Source organism: Oncorhynchus clarkii, chromosome 33 (genome assembly GCF_045791955.1).
Source record: "Oncorhynchus clarkii lewisi isolate Uvic-CL-2024 chromosome 33, UVic_Ocla_1.0, whole genome shotgun sequence".
Taxonomy (NCBI): Eukaryota; Metazoa; Chordata; class Actinopteri; order Salmoniformes; family Salmonidae; genus Oncorhynchus; species Oncorhynchus clarkii.
In genome coordinates, this window is record NC_092179.1 from 12,674,638 (window position 1) to 12,697,127 (window position 22,490).

General features: G+C 44.7%; 1 protein-coding gene across 5 annotated transcripts in view; it reads right to left on the reverse strand.

Annotated features, from left to right (window-relative positions):
* Positions 1 to 22,490, reverse strand: part of LOC139392837 (pleckstrin homology domain-containing family A member 5-like) — a 176,562-nt gene that overhangs the window by 32,489 nt on the left and 121,583 nt on the right. For 4 of the 5 annotated variants that reach the window (XM_071141127.1, XM_071141129.1, XM_071141128.1 and 1 more), the window contains exons 6-11: positions 19,518 to 19,659; positions 17,470 to 17,574; positions 13,592 to 13,664; positions 11,853 to 11,953; positions 7,285 to 7,400; positions 4,897 to 5,994 (exon numbers count right to left, since the gene is read on the reverse strand). In XM_071141127.1, the coding sequence (XP_070997228.1) occupies positions 4,897 to 5,994; positions 7,285 to 7,400; positions 11,853 to 11,953; positions 13,592 to 13,664; positions 17,470 to 17,574; positions 19,518 to 19,659 (1,635 nt within the window). Of the gene's footprint in view, positions 1 to 4,896; positions 5,995 to 7,284; positions 7,401 to 11,852; positions 11,954 to 13,591; positions 13,665 to 13,894; positions 14,015 to 17,469; positions 17,575 to 19,517; positions 19,660 to 22,490 lie in introns of those variants that run through there. The other variant, XM_071141130.1, reaches the window with a different exon arrangement.

Consider the following 22,490-nt stretch of genomic DNA (forward strand, 5'->3'; position numbering starts at 1 on the left):
AAGTGTATGATTTGATATTTGATAGAGCAGTCTGACTGAGCCGTGGTAGGCAGCAGCAGGCTCATAAGCATTCATTCAAACAGCACTGTTGCGCGTTTGCCAGCAGCTCTTCGCTGTGCTTCAAGCATTGAGCTGTTTATGACTTCAAGCCTATCAACTCCCGAGATTAGGCTGGTGTAACCGATGTGAAAGGGCTATGTGCAGGTGCAGTAATCTGTGAGCTGCTCTGACAGCTGGTGCTTAAAGCTAGTGAGGGAGATAAGTGTTTCCAGTTTGAGATGTGTGTAGTTCGTTCCAGTCATTGGCAGCAGAGAACTGGAAGGAGAGGCGGCCAAAGGAAGATTTGGTTTTGGGGGTGACCAGAGAGATATACCTGCTGGAGCGCGTGCTACAGGTGGGTGCTGCTATGGTGACCAGCGAGCTGAGATAAGGGGGACTTTACCTAGCAGGGTCTTGTAGATGACCTGGAGCCAGTGGGTTTGGCGACGAGTATGAAGCGAGGGCCAGCCAACGAGAGCGCACAGGTCGCAGTTGTGGGTAGTATATGGGGCTTTGGTGACAAAACAGATGACACTGTGATAGACTGCATCCAATTTATTGAGTAGGGTATTGGAGGCTATTTTGTAAATGGCATCACCGAAGTCGAGGATCGGTAGTCAGTTTTACAAGGGTATGTTTGGCAGCATGAGTGAAGGATGCTTTGTTGCGAAATAGGAAGCCAATTCTAGATTTAACTTTGGATTGGAGATGTTTGATGTGAGTCTGGAAGGAGAGTTTACAGTCTAACCAAACATCTAGGTATTTGTATATATATATTCTAAGTCAGAACCGTCCAGAGTGGTGATGTTGGACGGGCGGGCAGGTGCGGGCAGCGATCGGTTGAAGAGCATGCATTTAGTTTTACTTGTATTTAAGAGCGATTGGAGGCCACGGAGGAGGCCACGGAAGGAGAGTTGTATGGCATTGAAGCTCGTCTGAAGGGTTGTTAACAGTGTCCAAAGAAGGGCCAGAAGTATACAGAATGATGTCGTCTGCGTAGAGGTGGATCAGAGACTCACCAGCAGCAAGAGCGACAACATTGATGTATACAAGAATTGAACCCTGTGGCACCCCTATATAGACTGCCAGAGGCCCGGACAACAGGCCCTCCGATTTAACACACTGAACTCTATCAGAGAAGTAGTTGGTGAACCAGGCGAGGCAATCATTTGAGAAACCAAGGCTATCGAGTCTGTCGATGAGGATGTGGTGATTGACAGAGTCGAAAGCCTTGGCCAGGTCAATGAATACGGCTGCACAGTATTTTTTCTTATCGATGGCGGTTAAGATATCGTTTAGGACCTTGAGCGTGGCTGAGGTTCACCCATGACCAGCTCTGAAACCAGATTGCATAGCAGAGAAGGTATGGTGGGATTCTAAATGGTCAGTTATCTGTTTGTTGACTTGGCTTTCAAAGACCTTAGAAAGGAAGGGTAGGATAGATATAGGTCTGTAGCTGTTTGGGTCAAGAGTGTCCCCCCCTTTGAAGAAGGGGATGACCGTAGCTGCTTTCCAATCTTTGGGAATCTCAGGCGACACGAAAGAGGGGTTGAACAGGCTAGTAATAGGGGTTGCAACAATTTCGGCAGATCATTTTAGAAAGAAAGGGTCCAGATTGTCTAGCCCGGCTGATTTGTGGGGGTCCAGATTTTGCAGCTCTTTCAGAACATCAGCTGACTGGATTTGGGAGAAGGAAAAATGGGGAAGGCTTGGGTGAGTTGTTTTGGGTGGTGCAGTGCTGTTGACCGGGGTAGGAGTAGCCAGGTGGAAAGCATGGCCAGCCGTAGAAAAATGCTTATTGAAATTCTCAATTACAGTGGATTTATCGGTGGTGACAGTGTTTCCTATCCTGAGTGCAGTGGGCAGCTGGGAGGAGGTGTTCTTATTCTTCATGGACTTTGCAGTGTCCCGGAACTTTTTTGAGTTTGTGTTGCAGGAAGCAAATTTCTGCTTGAAAAAGCTAGCCTTAGTTTTTCTAACTGCCTGTGTATATTGGTTTCTAGCTTCCCTGAAAAGTTGCATATCACGGGGGCTGTTCGATGCTAATGCAGAACGCCATAGGATGTTTTTGTGTTGGTTAAGGGCTGTCAGGTCTGGAGAGAACCAAGGGCTATATCTGTTCCTGGTTCTAAATTTCTTGAATGGGGCATGCTTATTTAAGATAGTGAGGAAGGCATTAAAAAAAAAAACAGGCATCCTCTACTGACGGGATGAGATCAATATCCTTCCAGGATACCCCGGCCAGGTCGATTAGAAAGGCCTGCTCGCTGAAGTGTTTCAGGGAGCGTTTGACAGTGATGAGTGGAGGTCGTTTGACCGCTGACCCATTAAGGTTGCAGGCAATGAGGCAGTGATCGCTGAGGTCTTGGTTGAAAACAGCAGAGGTGTATTTAGAGGGCAAGTTGGTTAGGATGATATCTATGAGGGTGCCCGTGTTTACGGCTTTGGGGTGGTACCTAGTAGGTTCATTGATAATTTGTGTGAGATTGAGGGCACCAACCTTAGATTGTAGGATGGCTGGGGTGTTAAGCATGTTCCAGTTTAAGTCGCCTAGCAGCACGAGCTCTGAAGATAGATGGGGGGCAATCAGTTCACATATGGAGTCCAGAGCACAGCTGGGGGCAGAGGGTGGTCTATAGCAGGCGGCAACGGTGAGACTTGTTTTTAGAGAGGTGGATTTTTAAGAGTAGAAGTTCCAATTGTTTGGGTACAGACTTGGATAGTAGGACAGAACTCTGCATGCTATCTTTGTAGTGGATTGCAACACCGCCCCCTTTGGCCGTTCTATCTTGTCTGAAAATGTTGTAGTAAGGGATGGAGATTTCAGAATTTTTGGTGGTCTTCCTAAGCCAGGATTCAGACACGGCTAGAACATCTGGGTTGGCAGAGTGTGCTAAAGCAGTGAACTTAGGGAGGAGGCTTCTCATGTTAACATGCATGGCTATTACGGTTACAGAAGTCATCAAAAGAGAGCGCCTGGGGAATAGGAGTGGAGCCAGGCACTGCAGGGCCTGGATTCACCTCTACATCACCAGAGGAACAGAGGAGGAGTAGGATAAGGGCTGGGCTAAAAGCTATGAGAATTGGTCGTCTAGAACGTCCGGAACAGAGAGTAAAAGGAGATTTCTGGGGGCGATAAAATAGCTTCAAGGTATAATGACAATGGTATGGTAGGATGTGAATACAGTGGAGGTAAACCTATGTATTGAGTGATGATGAGAGAGATTTTGTCTCTAGAAACATAATTGAAACCAGGTGATGTCATCGCTTGTGTGGGTGGTGGAACTGAAAGTTTGGATAAGGTATAATGAGCGGAGCTAGAGGCTCTACAGTGAAATAAGCCAATAAACACTAACCAGAACAGCAGTGGACAAGGCATATTGACATTAAGGAGAGGCATGCTTAGTCGAGTGATCATAAGGGTCTAGTGAGTAGTGAGGTTGGTTGGGGTCACGGCGATTCAGACAGCTAGCCGGGCCATCGGTAGAAAGTTAGCATAGGATAGAGGTCTGTTTTTAGCCACCTCGTGCGTTTCCGTCGGTAGATTAGTGGGGTTCCGTGAGGTAGAGGGGATCAATCCAATTGGCAAAATAGATATAGTTTTGTGACCCAAGAAAGAAATTGTCCGATAGACCTATTCAGACAGCAGGCGATAAGACAGCTAACGATTAGCGGGCCCCAGATGGGCGTTCAGGTAACGTCGCGACGGAGGGGTCAGTTGGATTACTCCCTCGGGCAGATAACGTAGTCCAGTTGTGAAGGCCCGGTGGGGCTCCGCATCGGCAGTAAAACGGGTCCGGATAGGTGATTTTAGCCCAGGAGTAGCTGATGGAACTCTTCAGCTGGCTAGCTCCGGAATAATAGATTTTTGCTCCGGGATTGACGTAAGCCAATAGTCGCATGGATAGCAGCTAGCTAGCTGCGAGATCTAGGTGTAAATGTCCAGAGCTTGCGGTTGAAATCCGGGGATATGGAGAGAAAAATAGGTCCGGTATGTTCTGGTCTGAGTCGCGTTGTACAAAACTGGTGATAGCTTTTCGAGCTGAAGGATAGCTGATGACCACAAACCGTGGTTAGCTGAATACGAACGTTAGCCAGTAAACTGGCTAGCTTCTGGCTAGCTTCTGGTTAGCTTCTATTGTGTATTTCAGATTTGAGGTAAATAATACTTTCCTTTTTTAAATTGGTGAGGCGGGTTGCAGGAGAGTGTTTTGAAGTTGAGTTTTTGGAAAATAATATATATAAAAGATATGCGAAGAAAGATGTAAATATATATATATATATATATACACGGGACACGACAAGATGAGGACAAAGGACGTTTGACCGCTATGCCATCTTGGTATGAGCACTTGGTATGAGCAAATCCAAATGGTAGAGAGAGAAATAGTCCTATAATTCCTATAATAACCTCAACCTAAAGCTTCTTACCTGGGAATATTGAAGACTCATGTTAAAAGGAATCACCAGCTTTCATATGTTCTCATGTTCTGAGCAAGGAACTTAAACGTTCACTTTCTTACATGGCACATATTGCACTTTTACTTTCTTCTCCAACACTTTGTTTTTACATTATTTAAACCAAATTGAACATGTTTCATTATTTATTTGAGGCTAAATTGATTTTATTGATGTATTATATTAAGTTAAAATAAGTGTTCATTCAGTATTGTTGTAAATGTCATGATTACAAATAAATAAATTAAATCATCCGATTAATCGGTATCGGCTTTTTTTTGGTCCTCCAATAATTGGTATCGTTATTGAAAAATCATAATCGGTCCACCTCTAGTACGTACAGACCGATAAAGAAACAGACAGAGATACAGACAGACAGAAACACAATCAACCCCATACCTCCTAGTATCGTCATCCTCTTGTGTCCTCTGGGTTCTAACCCAGTTCTCCAGCTGCCTCATGGAGTTGGTTCTGGTCAGACTCTTCTCTGGCTCCTGGGCCTGCTGGTTCTGGGTCTGGTTCTGAGGCGGGTCATGGGCCTTCCCTGCTCCTCTGCCCAGGGTACCTACCACCTCCCCTGGGCTGTGGTCCCCAGCCCGCTCTCCAGAGCCGTTGACCTGATGTGGGGCCATGTGCTGGGAGACCTGTACCTGGCGGGAGGCTGTAACTGCTGCTGCGATGGCTGCTGCCTGGGCTGGTTGGAGTTTGATGCTGTTGATTTTAGTCAGAGGCCTCTCAGCACTGCCATCCCTCTGGAATCCATACTTGTTCCCTTCACGGAGGGTACCATACTTATCCACTTCCCTAAGGGTACCATACTTATCGAGCGTCCCATGCTTCTCTCCATCCCGCAGGGTACCACACTTACTCCCTTCCCGTAGGGTTTTATACTTCTGCCTTTCATCAAGGGTTCCATAACGATCTGACCGATCTTTCTCAGTCATAGACGTGTGTCTTTCTACCCCTCTCTGGAGGTTGTATTTCTGTCCATCTTTCTGGAGGGTGTATCTCTCTCCTTCTTTTTGCAGAGCATATCTCTCTCCATCTTTCTGTACCAAGTACTTCTCCCCGTCTTTCTGAGGTGCGTATTTCTCCATCTGAACATCTTTAGGCACAGAATATCGTTCGCCTCCGTCTTTCTGCAAGGAATACTGCTCCCCGTCTTTTTGCAGGGCGTACCGCTCGCCGTCTTTCTGCAACAGGTACCTCTCTCCGTCTCTCTGCAGCGTGTAGCTCACCCCGTCTTTCTGAAGGGAGTATCTCTCTCCGTCTCTCTGCAGCGTGTAGCGTTCCCGCTCTCTCTGGAGGGTGTGTTTCTCTGGGTCTTTGTGTTTCCTGTCCCCGTCTGTGCGGTCCATGCTGCGGGTAATGGAGGGCTGGCGCGGCTCAAGGTTCCTCTCGTTGTTCTGGATCTCTGGTCGGGTCAGAACCCGGTTGTGGTTCAGGATGTTGTTCACCTCCTGGGGACAGCAGCGGTCCACCTTCAACTTATCCAGTCTGGAAGAGAGAGAGTAGGGGGAGAGAGAGTGATGGACGAGAGAAAATGAGGGAGAGAACAGGGATTGACAGGGATTGGAAACAGTAAGAGAAAGAAAAAAAGACAGATGAATGATAAAAATATGAAGATAAATATATATCAACAAGTCATTACTAGGCAGGTTCACAGAAAAACATATTTTCACATTCCAACAATGGACTCCTGCTGTGTGGGTGTCAGGCATTGGGCTCTACTGCTACGTCTCCCCTAACCTGCCTGACTATATGCCTGTCTGCCTCGGGGGACCAGAGAGGAGCAGAGGAAGTGAGTGGTTTTTAAAACATCACTGTCTGCCCTCAGCACTCTGAGGGCACAGTGAGACATGGCTACTTTGACTGAGCAGCCATTCACTGCTGCAATCTTTCAGTCTGTTACAGAAAGGCCATTAACAGGTCTGGTACTCCAGAGGGAAATAGCTCAAGGCTTGCCACAGTCCTTTACCGCCTACTGCGCTCAGGAACAAGTCACAGTGGCAGCCACTTGGGACTGCTAATCTAATGCTCCAGTACATAATGTATTTCTATCTGGGATTTTTCTAGTATTTCTCAGTGAGGTAAAGGTACAGTAATGGCAGTGTGTCCAATTTCTACTGCCAGACTTTAAGATGAGAGCAGTGCTGAAATACTTGCAGTGTGCAGACATACAAACAAACCTCCAGACCCGGCCTGCATCACTCCACAATGATGAAGCTAGGACTGCTGGTGTGCTGTGCTTCCAGGACAGTGAAGAGTAGGTGTCACTGTCTATCGGAGTCTCTCCAGAGTATAAAGCGCTGTATGTCGATAAGCCTTCACGAACAGCTCACAGCTAAAACACTGCAATTACCAACAGCACTTAAAGTATTTTGTTGTATCGAGTGTGAAGTGCAGAAGCAAGAAGAACTGACACTTCGATTTTGTTGCCTCTGATATGCCACACCAACAGAATAAATAAAGTTTGACTGGAGGCAGTGAGGATGGATACCATTGCTGTGGTGAATAGCCCTAAAACTATAGCTTCTTGTTCCCAGCTATGCATCTTCAACACAACATCTGGTAATTGTCTTCTAAATCGATGTGATTTCTCGCTTCTGCAAGAAATACTGCAGTCTCTCACGGCTGTCCATTTGCTTACAAAACAAATGCAATCACTGTTGGTAGATTGCACGGTTCAGTTGGTAGCTTTCATTGCCACAGGTCAGGCAATCAAGGCTGGCTGGCTGCTATCGGAGTGATTTGGGTTAGTGGGCAGTTCTATCTGGGTTTACCCACCTTCTGATTGGCTCTGTGTGGACCAGGGCTGCGTCCGTCATCACTTTCATCCAGGACTCCATGTCTTTGGCCGTGTCTGTGCAGAAGTAGTATGTCCTCATGTTGGAGTGGGTCGCCTAGCAGGGAGAGAGTGAGGGCGGGAGAGGGAGAGTTTGTAAGACAGAGGAGCGTGAGGAAGGTAAGTGGGTAACCTTGGCAAGACCGCAGAGAGTGTTTACATCACCTTCTTTGGAAGAGGTGTGCACGTGTTCGATCAGACTGTCTGTGCACACACGCCTGTGTGTTTGAGCATGAATGTATGTGTGCATCCCTACCACTCCAAGGCTGTGTAGCTAACTTTAATTACCTGCTTAGGCTTAGGACCATAAATATGAGCAACAGGAAAACACTCAAAGCTGAGTGTTACTCTCGTTTCCTGCTGCAGAGGCAGAGACTGACAAGAAGTCAGCGTCCCAATTGGCACCCTATTCCCTATACAGTGGCTTGCGAAACTAGTCACCTCCCTTGGCATTTTTCCTATTTTGTTGCCTTACAACCTGGAATTAAAATGTATTTTCTGTTTGTATCATTTGATTTACACAACATGTCTACCACTTTGAAAATGCAGAATATGTTTCCTTGTGAAACAAAGAAATAAGACAAAAAAACTGAAAACTTGAGCATGCATAACTATTCATATCCCCAAAGCCAATACTTTGTAGAGGCACCTTTTACAGCTGCAAGTATATTGGGGTATGTCTCTATAAGCTTGGCACATCTAGCCACTGAGATTTTTTTTCCCATTCTTCAAGGTAAAACTGCTCCAGCTTCTTCAAGTTGGATGGGTTCCGCTGGTGTACAGAGATCTTTAAGTCATACCACAGATTCTCAATTGGATTGAGGTCTGGGCTTTGACTAGGCCATTCCAAGACATTTAAATATTCACCCTTAAAACACTCAAGTGTTGCTTTAGCAGTATGCTTAGGGTCACTGTCCTGCTGGATGATGAACCTCCGTCCCAGTCTCAAATCTCTGGAAGACTGAAACAGGTTTCCTTTAAAGAAATTCCTGTTTTTAGCGTCATCCATCATTCCTTCAATTATGACCAGTTTCCCAGTCCCTGCCGATGAAAAACATGGTGATGGTGTTCTCGGGGTGATGCGAGGTGTTGGGTTTGCGCCAGACATACAATGCCTTGCGAAAGTATTCGGCCCCCTTGAACTTTGCGACCTTTTGCCACATTTCAGGCTTCAAACATAAAGATATAAAACTGTATTTTTTTGTGAAGAATCAACAACAAGTGGGACACAATCATGAAGTGGAACGACATTTATTGGATATTTCAAACTTTTTTAACAAATCAAAAACTTAAAAATTGGGCGTGCAAAATTATTCAGCCCCTTTACTTTCAGTGCAGCAAACTCTCTCCAGAAGTTCAGTGAGGATATCTGAATGATCCAATGTTGACCTAAATGACTAATGATGATAAATACAATCCACCTGTGTGTAATCAAGTCTCCGTATAAATGCACCTGCACTGTGATAGTCTCAGAGGTCCGTTAAAAGCGCAGAGAGCATCATGAAGAACAAGGAACACACCAGGCAGGTCCGAGATACTGTTTTGAAGAAGTTTAAAGCTGGATTTGGATACAAAAAGATTTCCCAAGCTTTAAACATCCCAAGGAGCACTCTGCAAGCGATAATATTGAAATGGAAGGAGTATCAGACCACTGCAAATCTACCAAGACCTGGCCGTCCCTCTAAACTTTCAGCTCATACAAGGAGAAGACTGATCAGAGATGCAGCCAAGAGGCCCATGATCACTCTGGATGAACTGCAGAGATCTACAGCTGAGGTGGGAGACTCTGTCCATAGGACAACAATCAGTCGTATATTGCACAAATCTGGCTTTTATGGAAGACTGGCAAGAAGAAAGCCATTTCTTAAAGATATCCATAAAAAGTGTTTTTTAAAGTTTGCCACAAGCCACCTGGGAGACACACCAAACATGTGGAAGAAGGTGCTCTGGTCAGATGAAACCAAAATTTAACTTTTTGGCAACAATGCAAAACGTTATGTTTGGCGTAAAAACAACACAGCTGAACACACCATCCCTACTGTCAAACATGGTGGTGGCAGCATCATGGTTTGGGCCTGCTTTTCTTCAGCAGGGACAGGGAAGATGGTTAAAATTGATGGGAAGATGGATGGAGCCAAATACAGGACCATTCTGGAAGAAAACCTGATGGAGTCTGCAAAAGACCTGAGACTGGGACGGAGATTTGTCTTCCAACAAGACAATGATCCAAAACATAAAGCAAAATCTACAATGGAATGGTTCAAAAATAAACATATCCAGGTGTTAGAATGGCCAAGTCAAAGTCCAGACCTGAATCCAATCGAGAATCTGTGGAAAGAACTGAAAACTGCTGTTCACAAATGCTCTCCATCCAACCTCACTGAGCTCGAGCTGTTTTGCAAGGAGGAATGGGAAAAAATGTCAGTCTCTCGATGTGCAAAACTGATAGAGACATACCCCAAGCGACTTACAGCTGTAATCGCAGCAAAAGGTGGCGCTACAAAGTATTAACTTAAGGGGGCTGAATAATTTTGCACGCCCAATTTTTCAGTTTTTGATTTGTTAAAAACGTTTGAAATATCCAATAAATGTCGTTCCACTTCATGATTGTGTCCCACTTGTTGTTGATTCTTCACAAAAAAATACAGTTTTATATCTTTATGTTTGAAGCCTGAAATGTGGCAAAAGGTCGCAAAGTTCAAGGGGGCCGAGTACTTTCGCAGGGCACTGTAGCGTTTTCCTTGATGGCCAAAAAGCTCAATTTTAGTCTCATCTAACCAGAGTACCTTCTTCCATATGTTTGGGGAGTCTCCCACATGCTTCTTGGCAAACACCAAACGTGTTTGCTTATTTTTTCCAATAAGCAATGGCTTTTTTCTGGCCACTCTTCCGTAAAGCTCAGCTCTATGGAGTGTACGTCTTAAAGTGGGTCTATGGACAGATACTCTAATCTCCACTGTGGAGCTTTGCAGCTCCTTCAGGGTTATCTTTGGTCTCTTTGTTGCCTCTAGTTAATGCCCTCCTTGCCTGGTCCGTGAGTTTTGGTGGGCGGCCCTCTCTTGGCAGGTTTGTTGTGGTGCCATATTCTTTCCATTTTGTAATAATGGATTTAATGGTGCTCCGTTACAGACCTCTACATGCTTTGTAAGTAGGAAAACCTGCAAAATCGGCAGTGTATCAAATACTTGTTCTCCCCACTGTATACTGAGATCATGTGACAGACCATGTGAAACTTAGATTGCACACAGGTGGACATTATTTAACTAATTATGTGACTTCTGAAAGTAATTGGTTGCACCATATCTTATTTAGGGGCTTCATAGCAAAGGGGGTGAATGCACGCACCACTTTTCCATTAAAATTTATTGAATGTATTGAAACAAGTTATTTAGAAAATTTTACTTGACTAATTTGGACTATGTTGTGTATGTCCATTACATGAAATCCAAATAAAAACCCATTCAAATTACAGTTTGTAATGCAACAAAATAGGAAAAATGCCAAGGGGGATGAATACTTTTGCAAGGCACTGTATAGTACACTACTTTAGATCAGGCCTAGTGTACTATATAGGGAATAGGGTGCCATTTGGGATGCGCCCTAACACACATCAGAGGAGAGGACAGACAGTAGGGGATGTGGGGGAGTAGAGAACGGATGGGTTTGTTACTGTGTTATAGACGGTGTCAATGTGTCGGAGTGAACCGGTGTTGACTGTGATGACTTGTGTGAAACAGTATGTGAGGATAACATGCTCAGAAGGTGGATATAGCATTCTATCAGTATATACTTTCCTTCATATTCTCTCTCTGCCCATCTTGCTCCAATCACCCTCTTGCCAAGTGAGACTAGAAAATCTATTGACTTTATCATGGATCTACACACAAAGAGCTCTCCATATACAAACACATTTTCAGAGATTCTCTGAAAGGAAAGACCAAAAGCGCAGAGAAGTGTGTGTGTCACAGTGTTTCATACACTAGAAAGCAGCATCACGCGGTGAAACATCGGAAGCCATTCACTTTCAATGGAAGGAAAGAGAGAGAAGCAGAGTGGGCGATGGACCGTTGAGCGATGCTAGCATGAGGGATCTGAACAGGGCGGGACTAAAGCTGAACTATTCAAATCCTCCACGATATCGCGACGCGAGTGACCAGTTGATGCTCACCAAAGCTTCGTACCCCTACGGGATTGTCTGACAATGGCTGTTGATACATAGCACTACAAAAACTCAGTACAAAAGCAATAACTCTGCTGTGGTATACAGCGGGAAGACGTGCTTCCGCGTAACCTACCGCTGTCTATACAGATATCCATACATTATACAATCCAGCCCGACGGACAAGGAGTTACGGATTATAGATTTGCCTTCAGTAACAAGTAAACAAGTACCCCCCCTAAACATTTTTCCCAAGTTATTTTTCGGGCTCCGCATTGCAACCACCTAGGCCGTCCACTCGCGGAAGCGCAGCGTCCTTTATATGGCTGTGTCTGTGTGTACAGTACTGACCTTGAAGGCGTATTTCCTGCTGACGTGGTCGTCGACAGACAGCATGGAGATGTGGAAGCTGGGCAGCAGGATACTTCCCAGGATGCCCTCCTCCTTCTCATCTGCAGGACAGAGGACGAGAAGAATCGTCATATATGGTTTACAATGTCGATGCAGGCTGTGGAATAGTGCATTATGGTCCATCTGGCGGAGAAAAGTCAGGAGAGATCATAGGAGGGGAACTATCAGCATTCTAACAGGACAGTGGACACTGGATGTACCGGAAACATAAAAGGTGCCTAAGAAGTTCTGACGCCTTATCCTCGGTCTGGGTGTGTTAACCGTCTCAGATAGGACCATTTAGTCTGGAGTTTATCAGAGCATGGCGGGATGTTCACTTTCTTTCTTTACTAAGAACCCCCCAAATCCCGGGCTTACAGCATGTTACACAGTAGGGTACCCAAACCAGATGGAGCAACAAACCCGTTTCTCCTCGGGCAGCTTTGCCAAACATCTATAATTTCACAGTCAAATTGAATCCTAACAGTGCAACTTGGTAAACAAACACACTAACTGGGGTGTGATAGCATAGCATCAAAGAGAGACAAGTAAACAATGATGGAATCGATCCCTCTTGCTTGTCAGAGTGTTACGTAAAGCTGGGTTGTATAATGCCTACACTGTGTTGTAACACACCATCTGTAGAGTGCAGCATGACTGCAGCAAAACCAACAGAGCCCAAACCCAGCTTCAGGGTTTACTTTAAACAGGCAAGTACAGCAGAATTCCCCGCAGCTCTCCATCCCTGCGTCTGCCCCGCTCTCTCTCTACTGCTGCATTATTAACTGAGGAGAGGGAGAGAGATCGAGAAGATGAAATGAGAACGCAGCTCCTCCTCCCCCTGAAAGCTGCACCTCTACCCAAATGCACATACTGTATTAGCTCAATGACCTACCTCGTACCCCTGCACATTGACTCGGTACCGGTAGTCCTTCTATATAGCCTTGTTATATTTTTATTGTGTTCCTATTTTCCTTTTTCTTTAGCAAATATGTGTCTTCTTTTTTTAACTGCACTGTTGGGAATGGGCTTGTAATTAAGCAGTGCACTGTCAAGTCTACAACACCTGTTGTATCCAGCACATGTGAACAACAACGTTTCACTAGATTCTACAAAGACGAAGCAAGGTGACCTTAACCTTTAAGCTATGTGATGATATGAATAGATTTGATTTGATCATTCTGTGGCGACAGAGATCCTGACCAGAGCAGAACCATCAGTCAAATCAGACATGGTCATTCATATTCCCCCAACAACCTCTTTCCTTCCTGCCTTCAGATAGACACAATTCCTAGTCAAAACCTTACCCCTGAAAACTCATTGACAGACGGAACTTAAGTTCAAATGAAGTGAGTGAAGATGATAAGAGCGCGTGAGAGAGCTAGATGTTGTTATCAGAAAGCATAGCACGTCAACACTCTTTTAAGAACTCTTCTCTCGTCTCTTGGTTTGCCAATAAACAGGAAATTCCCCTCTGGGCATGTCATGAAAGAGCTGGCTGATTGCACTCCGGGACCATTTAATTGAACAATTTATGGAAATTAAACTCTCTGAAACCTGGGAGAATTGTGTTATGTCTACGTCTGCAGCAAATACGTTTGCCTTTTACTGCTAGCTATGATGCACCTGGTGGATGTCCTATACTCAAACTTTGACCGTGTGTTGCGTTTTGAGTGTGTGTGTGTGTGTGTGTGTCTCACCTCTGTAGTAAAACAGGCACATGTCAGACAGCACAAACCACCTCTTCTTCCATAGCTTCATCCCTGTGCTGTCCTACAGGGTAACAGAAGATGGGAGAATCCAATCAGATACTGAGACAGAGTAAAACGTGTTGTAGAAGCGCTTCCTTGCCCTCTGATAAGCTAGGTGAGCCTTTCGACAATAAATGGCAAATTGCTTCCATCTATTCAAGCATCCGCTATCAGATCTAGTGCATGGAGCGGTGTTCCTCAATACTGGTCCTGGATACCTATAGGCTGTGCTTGTTTTCCATCTAGACCTACCTTGATTTGCTGAATGAGATGCGTAAGTATAGCTAGGCTAGAACCAAATCCTGCACACCCTGCTGTCCCTCCAGCTCGGAGTGGCCAACTCTGTCACGGAGTTCAGGAAGCAACGTACACACTCCCTCTGATCCCAGACGGTTTCATTAACCACAGCTATCTCCTCCCACTGAAGCTAATTGGCCCTATTTAAATTTATATTTTTAATAACTACCAGACAAGTTTCCAATTTCTGTTTTTATAGCTGTGTGTACGCTCTTTAGTTGCCTTTAGTCTCTAGATAATAAGCTCCAATCTTTTCTCTAAAACAATAATGGCTTCTCTTCTAACGTTGCCTTTCTTTTTTATTCATAACATAAATAATCTAAAGACTGTTTTGTGTTTTTCTTGTTTTCATTTTCAGCTTCTCTTGATGCATGAGTAGGAGTACAAAGCCTTGCCATCATAAATAAAATATGTCCCCTTTAAGAGAAGACTTTGGTTGTCAGGTTTGAGAAGGAGAAAAGGCAAGTCTTTCGCGAGAGAATCAATGCAGCTTTGAAAGGGTAATTCAGCATGGTAGAGAGGGAAGCGCGTAGGAGAAAGGTTATTGACAACAGCTCAACTCTGGTTGGAAACTGAGTGATGCTAATGTTGATCGTTGTGAGTGAGTGTGGGTGTGTTTGTGTACTGTGTGTGCTAGGGGGTCGAGACACATTGACAAATTGACCCACAGCCAGAGCTTGGTGAGGGAGAGGAAATGCTCAAGTTGCATTGTACAGGTTGAAAGATAATGAGCAAAATAGCTGAGCCACCACAAGGTTGGTCGAGCAAGTCTGTAAAGTGACCTGATTAATTGAGACAGAGAGAAAGAGAGAAAGCTACATCCAATCAAGGATGGTTGTCACTTTGCTTGAGGGACCAGGCCACCATATCAGTATTAACTAAAACAAAAGACTAAGGCTATGTAAATGAGAATGACAAAATGATGCATCAACATTTAGACTGAATACAATTGCCAGATAACAAGAGATGAGGCCACTCCCCCCCCCCCCCCAAATCCAATCTGATTTCAATCCATTGTCTGGGAATACAGATTCAAAGTGAATGTATCTCTTTCTGAATATGAATGAGGATGTCCCTGGTAAATAGATAGCTGGGCGTCTGTGTGTGAGTCTGATGTTACACATTTAACCTTTACTAGGCAAGTCCGTGAAGGGGTTAGGGTCCCAAAGACCCTCCCCATTATTAATTAAGGGGACCTTAAGATTCATACGTTTTGCTGCAGGCCTTATAATAAGATACAGTTGCTCTGCCACTATACGTTGCACAAGCCATCTATATTAGTCTTTGTGGTTAAGCCCTGGTTGTCGTGAGACTGTGCTTGCAGACTAGGTCTGAGTCAGACCGAAACTAGATAAAGAGAAGTAACCACTGTCTGGTTTTGACATGTTGATCTTGTGTGACAGTAGACAATGCTAATGAATTCAGAGAAGCTAGTGTACTAGGTTACCTTATAAGGTAACCTCAGCATATTGCTGCATACATACATTGACGTAGGTGAGCATATGAGCAGGGAGTGATCACATGTATAAAATCTGCTGGGCCCTTAGGTGGGGTGCAGAACTTAGTCTGAAACACAGGTGTTGTGTTTCCGTTGTCAACTTCTATCTGCAATTGCATTAATAAAGGTTTGATTGATTTACTTAAAGATATTGTCCGATTGCTGATTTCCCCAATAAGCCAATGATTGACAAGGAACAAGGAACCTACCCAGACATCAGTTAAGAACAAATTCTTATTTACAATGACGGCCTACACCGGCCAAACCCGGACGACGCTGGGCCAATTGTGCGCCCCCCCTATGGGACTCCCAATCCTGGCCGGTTGTGATAAGCCTGGATAAACCCCTATGACATTGTCAAGTTCCCTTTGAGTATCTGTGTCTGTGTGTCTGTGTCTCTGTCTGTGTGTGTGTGTGTGTGTGTGTGTGTGTGTGTGTGTGTGTGTGTGTATACAGTCCCTTCAGAAAGTATTCAGACCCCTTGACTTTTTCCACTTTGTTACATTACAGCCTTATTCTATAATGGATTAAATAAATAAAAATCCTCATCAATCTACACACAATAACCCACAATGACAAAGCGAAATAAAACAACCGAAATACCTTATTTACATAAGTAAAGACTCTAAATTGAGCTCAGGTAGACCCTGTTTCGATTGATCATCTTGAGCTGTTTCTACAACCTGATTGTCCACCTGTGGTAAATTCAATTGATTGGAAATTATTTGGAAAGGCACACACCTGTCTATATAAGGTTGACAGTGCATGTCAGAGCAAAAACCAAGCCATGAGGTCAAAGGAAATGTCCGTAGAGCTCTGAGACAGGATTGAGGCACAGATCTGGGGAAGGGTACCAAAACATGGAAGCTTGGCCAAACTGATCAATCGGGGGAGAAGGGCCTTGGTTAGGGAGGTGACCAAGAACCCGATGGTCACTCACAGAGCTCCAGAGTTCCTCTGTGGAGATGGGAGAACCTTCCAGAAGGACAAGCATCTCTGCAGCACTCCACCAATCAGGCCTTTATGGGGCTAGACAGAAGCCACTCCTCAGTAAAAAGGTACATGACAGCTCGCGTGGAGTTTGCCATAAGGCACCTAAAGACTCTCAGACCATGAGAAACAAGATTGTCTGGCCTGATGAAATCAAGATTGAACTCTTTGGCCTGAATGCCAAGCTTCACTTATGGAAGAAACCTGGCACTATCCCTACGGTGAAGCATGATGGTGGCAGCATCATGCTGTGGGGATGTTTTTCAGCGGCAGGGACTGGGAGACTAGTCAGGATCGAGGCAAAGATGAACGGAGCAAAGTACAGAGAGATCCTTGATGAAAACCGGCTCCAGAGCGCTCAGGACCTCAGACTGGGGCGAAGGTTCACCTTTCAACAGGACAATGACCCTAAGCACACAGCCAAGACACTGCAGGAGTGGCTTTGGGACAAGTCTCTGAATGTTCTATAGTGGCCCAACCAGAGCGCGGATTGAACCCAATCGAACATCTCTGGAGAGACCTGAAAATAGCTGTGCAGCAACGCTCCCCATCCAAGGATCTGCAGAGAAGACACCCAAGTACAGGTGTGCCAAGCTTGTAGAGTCATACCCAAGATGACTCGATACTGTAATCGCTGCCAAAGGTGCTTCGACAAAGTACTGAGTGAAGGGTCTGAATACTTATGTAAATGTGATATTTTGTCTAAACTTGTTTTTGCTTTTGTCATTATGGGTTATTGTGTGTAATTTGATGAGGAAAAATAACAATTGTATCAGTTTTAGAATTGTATGTGTGTGTGCAGGTGGCTATCCCCTCAAAGCCCTGTCACACAGACTCTCTCCTCAACCCACCGAGGAAGCCTGTGTAGGCTGCACACTTCCACCAACACCAACTCATCCTCATACATACTGCAATCAGCCATTTGATCCGCTCAGGTTCTGCAATTCTCTGGACTATTTTGAGAGTCAATTGCAATGAAGAAGTCATTTAGTCAAGTTCTTCTATTCTGGGAACTACAAATGATGTACAAACTTTCCAATACCTGTTTGTAAAGCCAGTTGCTCTTGACCGCCGGGGCATTGGGGTTCCTCTTAATAGAGTTGGACCTCTTGCCAAAGTTGTGGACCTTTTTGTAAGACCTTGAAGGCTGAAAATGTAAATAGATAAACTGTCAGTATGTAAAAACATTTATACACAGTGCCGTGAAAAAGGTATTTGCCCCCTTTCTGATTTTCTTAATTTTTGTATATTTTTGATACTGAATGTTATCCTTGGGTTTTCAAGGATGAACTGCTTGTTTCATGTCCTGCCACAACAATTTAATTGGGATTAGGTCAGGACTCTGACTAGGCCATTTCAAAACTTCTAATTTGTTTGTTTATAGCCATAGACTGTATATCTGGGGACAATAAAAGGCCACTCTAAAATGTGCAGTTTTGTCACACAACACAATGCCACAGATGTCTCAAGTTTTGAGGGAGCGTGCAATTGGCATTATGACAGCTGGAATGTCCACCAGAGCTGTTGCCAGAGAATTTAATGTTCATTTCTCTACCATAAACCGACTCCAACGTCGTTTTAGAGAATTTGGCAGTACATCCAACCGGCCTGAACAGCAGACCACGTGTAACCACGCCAGCCCAGGACTACCACATCCGGCGTCTTCACCTGCGGGACGTCTGAGACCAGCCACCCGGACAGCTGATGAAATTGAAGAGTATTTCTGTCTGTAATAAAGCCCTTTCGTGGAGAAAAACTCATTCTGACTGGCTGGGCCTGACTCCCCAGTGGACGTGCCTATGCCCTCCCAGACCCACCCATGGCCCACCCCTGCCCAGTCAGGTGAAATCAAAAGATTAGGGCCTAACGAATTTATTTCAGTTTGACTTGATTTCCTTATATGAACTGTAAACTCAGTAAAATCGTTGAAATTGTTTCATGTTGCGTTTCTATTTTTCGTTCAGTATATATACACAAATACATTTCTGAAGTTGCATAATTAGAGGAGGAGAGTTACAAATTCATTCAAAATATCCTCCTTCAGCAGTAAATATAGGTGAAGCCCGTTAACATGCATTTGGCTTTTTGGTGTTAATAAACAAACAAAGTCCAAAAGCAACTGAAGGAAGAGGTACAGTATTCACCTCATTAAACTAGCCCATTCTACAAGACCATCTTTACTGAGAGAGGGAGAGAAAGAGAGAGATAGATACAGAGAGAGACAGAGAGAGTGAGAGAGCAAGAGAGAGACTCATTTACAGCATTGCAGAACCGTCTATCCACCCCTACAGCAGCAGAGCATAGCGCTACAGTAGCTCGACCCACAATAGAGTTCCACAGTATGTCATAATAACCATAAAATCTAGCAATCAAACAGGGAAATGGTTCGAATCCAGAGCATCATGGTATTTGTAGTTCTTTATGATAGCCTAATTAGCATGACATTTCTTTTTTGGGGGTGGGGGTGGGGGACCATTTGACCGCTCGATTTTATGGGTATTATGACACCTCCACCGTGGTGCTCTATGGTAACTCATCAATAATTACAGCTCATTAATAAATACATGCCACCAAGCAATACCTTTGGTCAGTGTAAGCAGAAGTAAAACATCATTAATTCATGAAAGCATGCTTTTCATTTGATCAAAGCATGCATATTTATACACCAGTCTATTAAGCATTTATGAACTGTGAAGCTGTGACAGGGCTGGGATAATCCAGCATATTTTATCTAATGTAGAGTCCCTGTTCTGATACTCTCTGTGGACTAATACGGCTCTCATAACATTGAACTAATGGAGAAAATGGGAGCGAGCACTGACCCCACAAGACACCTCTCAAAATCCCAGAACTGGGACCTCTGTCTCCCCTCTCACAGGCCCCTATTAGCCAAATCACTCTTGTTACAGTACATTAATCCAACCCGGTCCTTGTACATGGACCAGAATTGCATGACATCCATTACAGTGGCATCCATGTGCTCTTTAGGAACCACCAACTTCTAACCCTCTCAGATCTATACTCGTGCTTAGGGCATGGGTCTAGTGGCCTGTTAGGGGTAGGGTGTACAGGCCGAAGTGGAGCTCTTACCCGTGTGGCGGGGCTGCTGCCAGGGTAGGTGCTGTAGTCTGACCCTCCTGTGTAGTTAGACGCCTGGCTCATGGTGCTCATCGGGCGCTCCTTCTTCACTCGGTCGCTCTCCTCTGATGGAGCCTGCTCTGGAGCCTTTGGCCTGGGGGGGGGGGGGGGAGACAGAGAAATGCAGGAGGACATGAGAAATGCGACAAGACTACACAAATGAGGCTGGGACTCAACTTCTGTGGGATTAATGGGCGGGTTTAAGAGGCGACGCGGTTGCAGCTGTGTGCATGACACTGATTGCTCTGCGAATAAGCTGCCTAATGGCCAAGCCTGTCTAGCTCTATCGGTTCGCCAGTTTAAACTACAACGACAATGAGAGCCCATCTCTGTTAGAGCCAAACCCTGCCGTTAGAGAAAGAGAGAGAGAGAGAGAGAGAGAGAGAGAGAGAGAGAGAGAGAGAGAGAGAAGGCAACAAGAGGCAGGCCCCATAAATCAAACCAATTACTCACTCCGTCTCACATCTGATATATTCCTCCAAGTCAGGCCACTTTAAATCGCCTGACAACTTTGCCTGACAAACTAAATGGCCTCAAAGTGCATGTCCCAGTCCAGTGGAAGGCCAATACCAAATGCAGGAAAGTTCAAGGACCCCCAGGATAAACTACCCAGCACCATAAAAGATTGTAATGCTTATAACAACAGTAACAAAAAATAAGCTAGGCTCGCCTATAAATCTTCCTATTTGCAGAGTTGATAGATCTAGAGTTGTATTCAGATCAGTATTGTCTCTGAGCAGTGGCCTGTATTCTGTGATCTCTGAGCCTGTATTCTGTGATCTCTGGAGCGTGGAGAGGGGTCGAGAGAATATCTGTATCGGTCTGTCTGGGAGATAGTAAAGCTGGGTTTAAGGTCCCCACCTCACAGGAACAAACACCTTGAACATGAGGGTACACCGCTGATTTCAGCTCTGGTAACAGATAAGGTATGACAATCCACTCTCCCCTCTCCTGCCAGCTATCATTCCCTGAAGCTTGACAAATATTATCCTACATTTTCGCTTAGCCCATTCCTCTAATCTACTGTAATCGCCACCTCTCCAACCCGCCATAGAAACAGGTCAGCCTGTATGTCCGTCAGAGTCTGTGACATGTTTGGACCATGTGCATGATGCTTGCATGCAGGGACGTTGCAGGACTGGTCAGACAGGACAGGGGATTATAACAGGATTGTTATGACAGGTATGTGAACGTGACTTAAGACATGTGAACGTAGGGGCAAGGTTACTTCACAGGCACACATCAGTTCAGCTTGGCGTTCAAAAACACAAAGGCCAGGCCACAATTAGGACAGCAACGGCTGCTGTTTACTTACACACAACATACATTCTTAACAACACACGGAGCGCACAAAACATTAGGAACACCTTCCTGCACCCCCTTTTGCAAGGTGTCGACCTTTTACAAGGTGTCGACCGCATCCCACAGGGACGACTCCAATGCTTCGCACAGCTGTGTCAAGTTGGCTGGATGTCCGTTGGTTGGTTTGACCATTCTTGATACACACGGGAAACAGCAGCGCTGCAGTTCTTGACACCCTCAAACCGGTGCGCCTGGCACCTACTACCATATCCCATTCAAAGGCACTTAAATCTTTTGTCTTGCCCAAGTCTCAAGGCTTAAAAATCCTTCTTTAACCCGTCTCCTCCCCTGCTCAGTCTATGTCACGGAAAGAGCAGGTGTTCCTAATGGTTTGTACACTCAGTATAGATCAACATTAAAAACCTATTTATAGTGAATTGCTAGACCGATATTTAGACGTTATTATCTTCAAAGTGAATAATTGTCTTCACAGCCCATTTGACAGGATTAATCTCCATTGCGGCTTTCCATTCCTTTACACAACGCATGCCCGGGGTATTCCCCAAATGCTTAAATTATGTTTCTGTGGGCTGGTGAAACGTGCGTGACCTTCCAAGCCAACACGGATTATCACGAGTTAATTCAAGCATCTGTGAGAGAATGAGGGATATTAACAGATATTAACCTCTTGAACCTATAGGGGCGTTGTGTCATTATTGGATAAAAAGACGTGCCCGTTTTAAGCGCAATATTTTGTCACGAAAAGATGCTTGACTATGCATGGAATTGACAGCCTTGGAAAGACACAACTCTGACGTCTCAAAAACTGCAAAGATATTATCTGTGCGTGCCCCAGAACTAATGCAACAGGCGAAACCAAGATGATGTTTCATACAGGAAATGCCCCGGATTCTGAAGGCGCTGTGTTCCAATGTCTCCTTATATGGCTGTGAATGCGCCAGGAATGAGCCTGCGCTTTCTGTATATTCCCTGAGGTGTCTGCAGCATTGTGACGTATTTGTAGGCATATCATTGGAAGATTGACCATAAGAGACTACATTTACCTGGTGTCCCGCCCGGTGTCCTGTGTGCGTAATCAGTAAGTCCATGCGCGTTCCATTTCTTCAGAATTGAAAGTAAACTGCCACGATGGATTTTATCGTCGATAGATATGTGAAAAACACCTTGAGGATTGATTCTAAACATCGTTTGCCATGTTTCTGTCGATATTATGGAGTTCATTTGGAAAAAAGTTTGCGTTTTAATGACTTTTTTTTCTTTTTTTTTTTCTTACCCAAACGCGATGAACAAAACGGAGTGATTAGTCGACACAAATAATATTTTTTGTAAAAACGGAACATTTGCTATCTAACAGAGTCTCCTCATTGAAAACATCTGAAGTTCTTCAAAGGTAAATTATTTTATTTGAATGCTTTTATGGTTTTTTGTGGAAAATGTTGCATGCTGAATGCTAGGCTTAATGCAATGCTAGGCTATCACTACTCTTACACAAATGCTTGTTTAGCTATGGTTCAAAAGCATATTTTGAAAATCTGAGATGACAGTGTTGTTAACAAAAGGCTAAGCTTGAGAGCAAATAGATTAATTTCATTTCATTAGCCA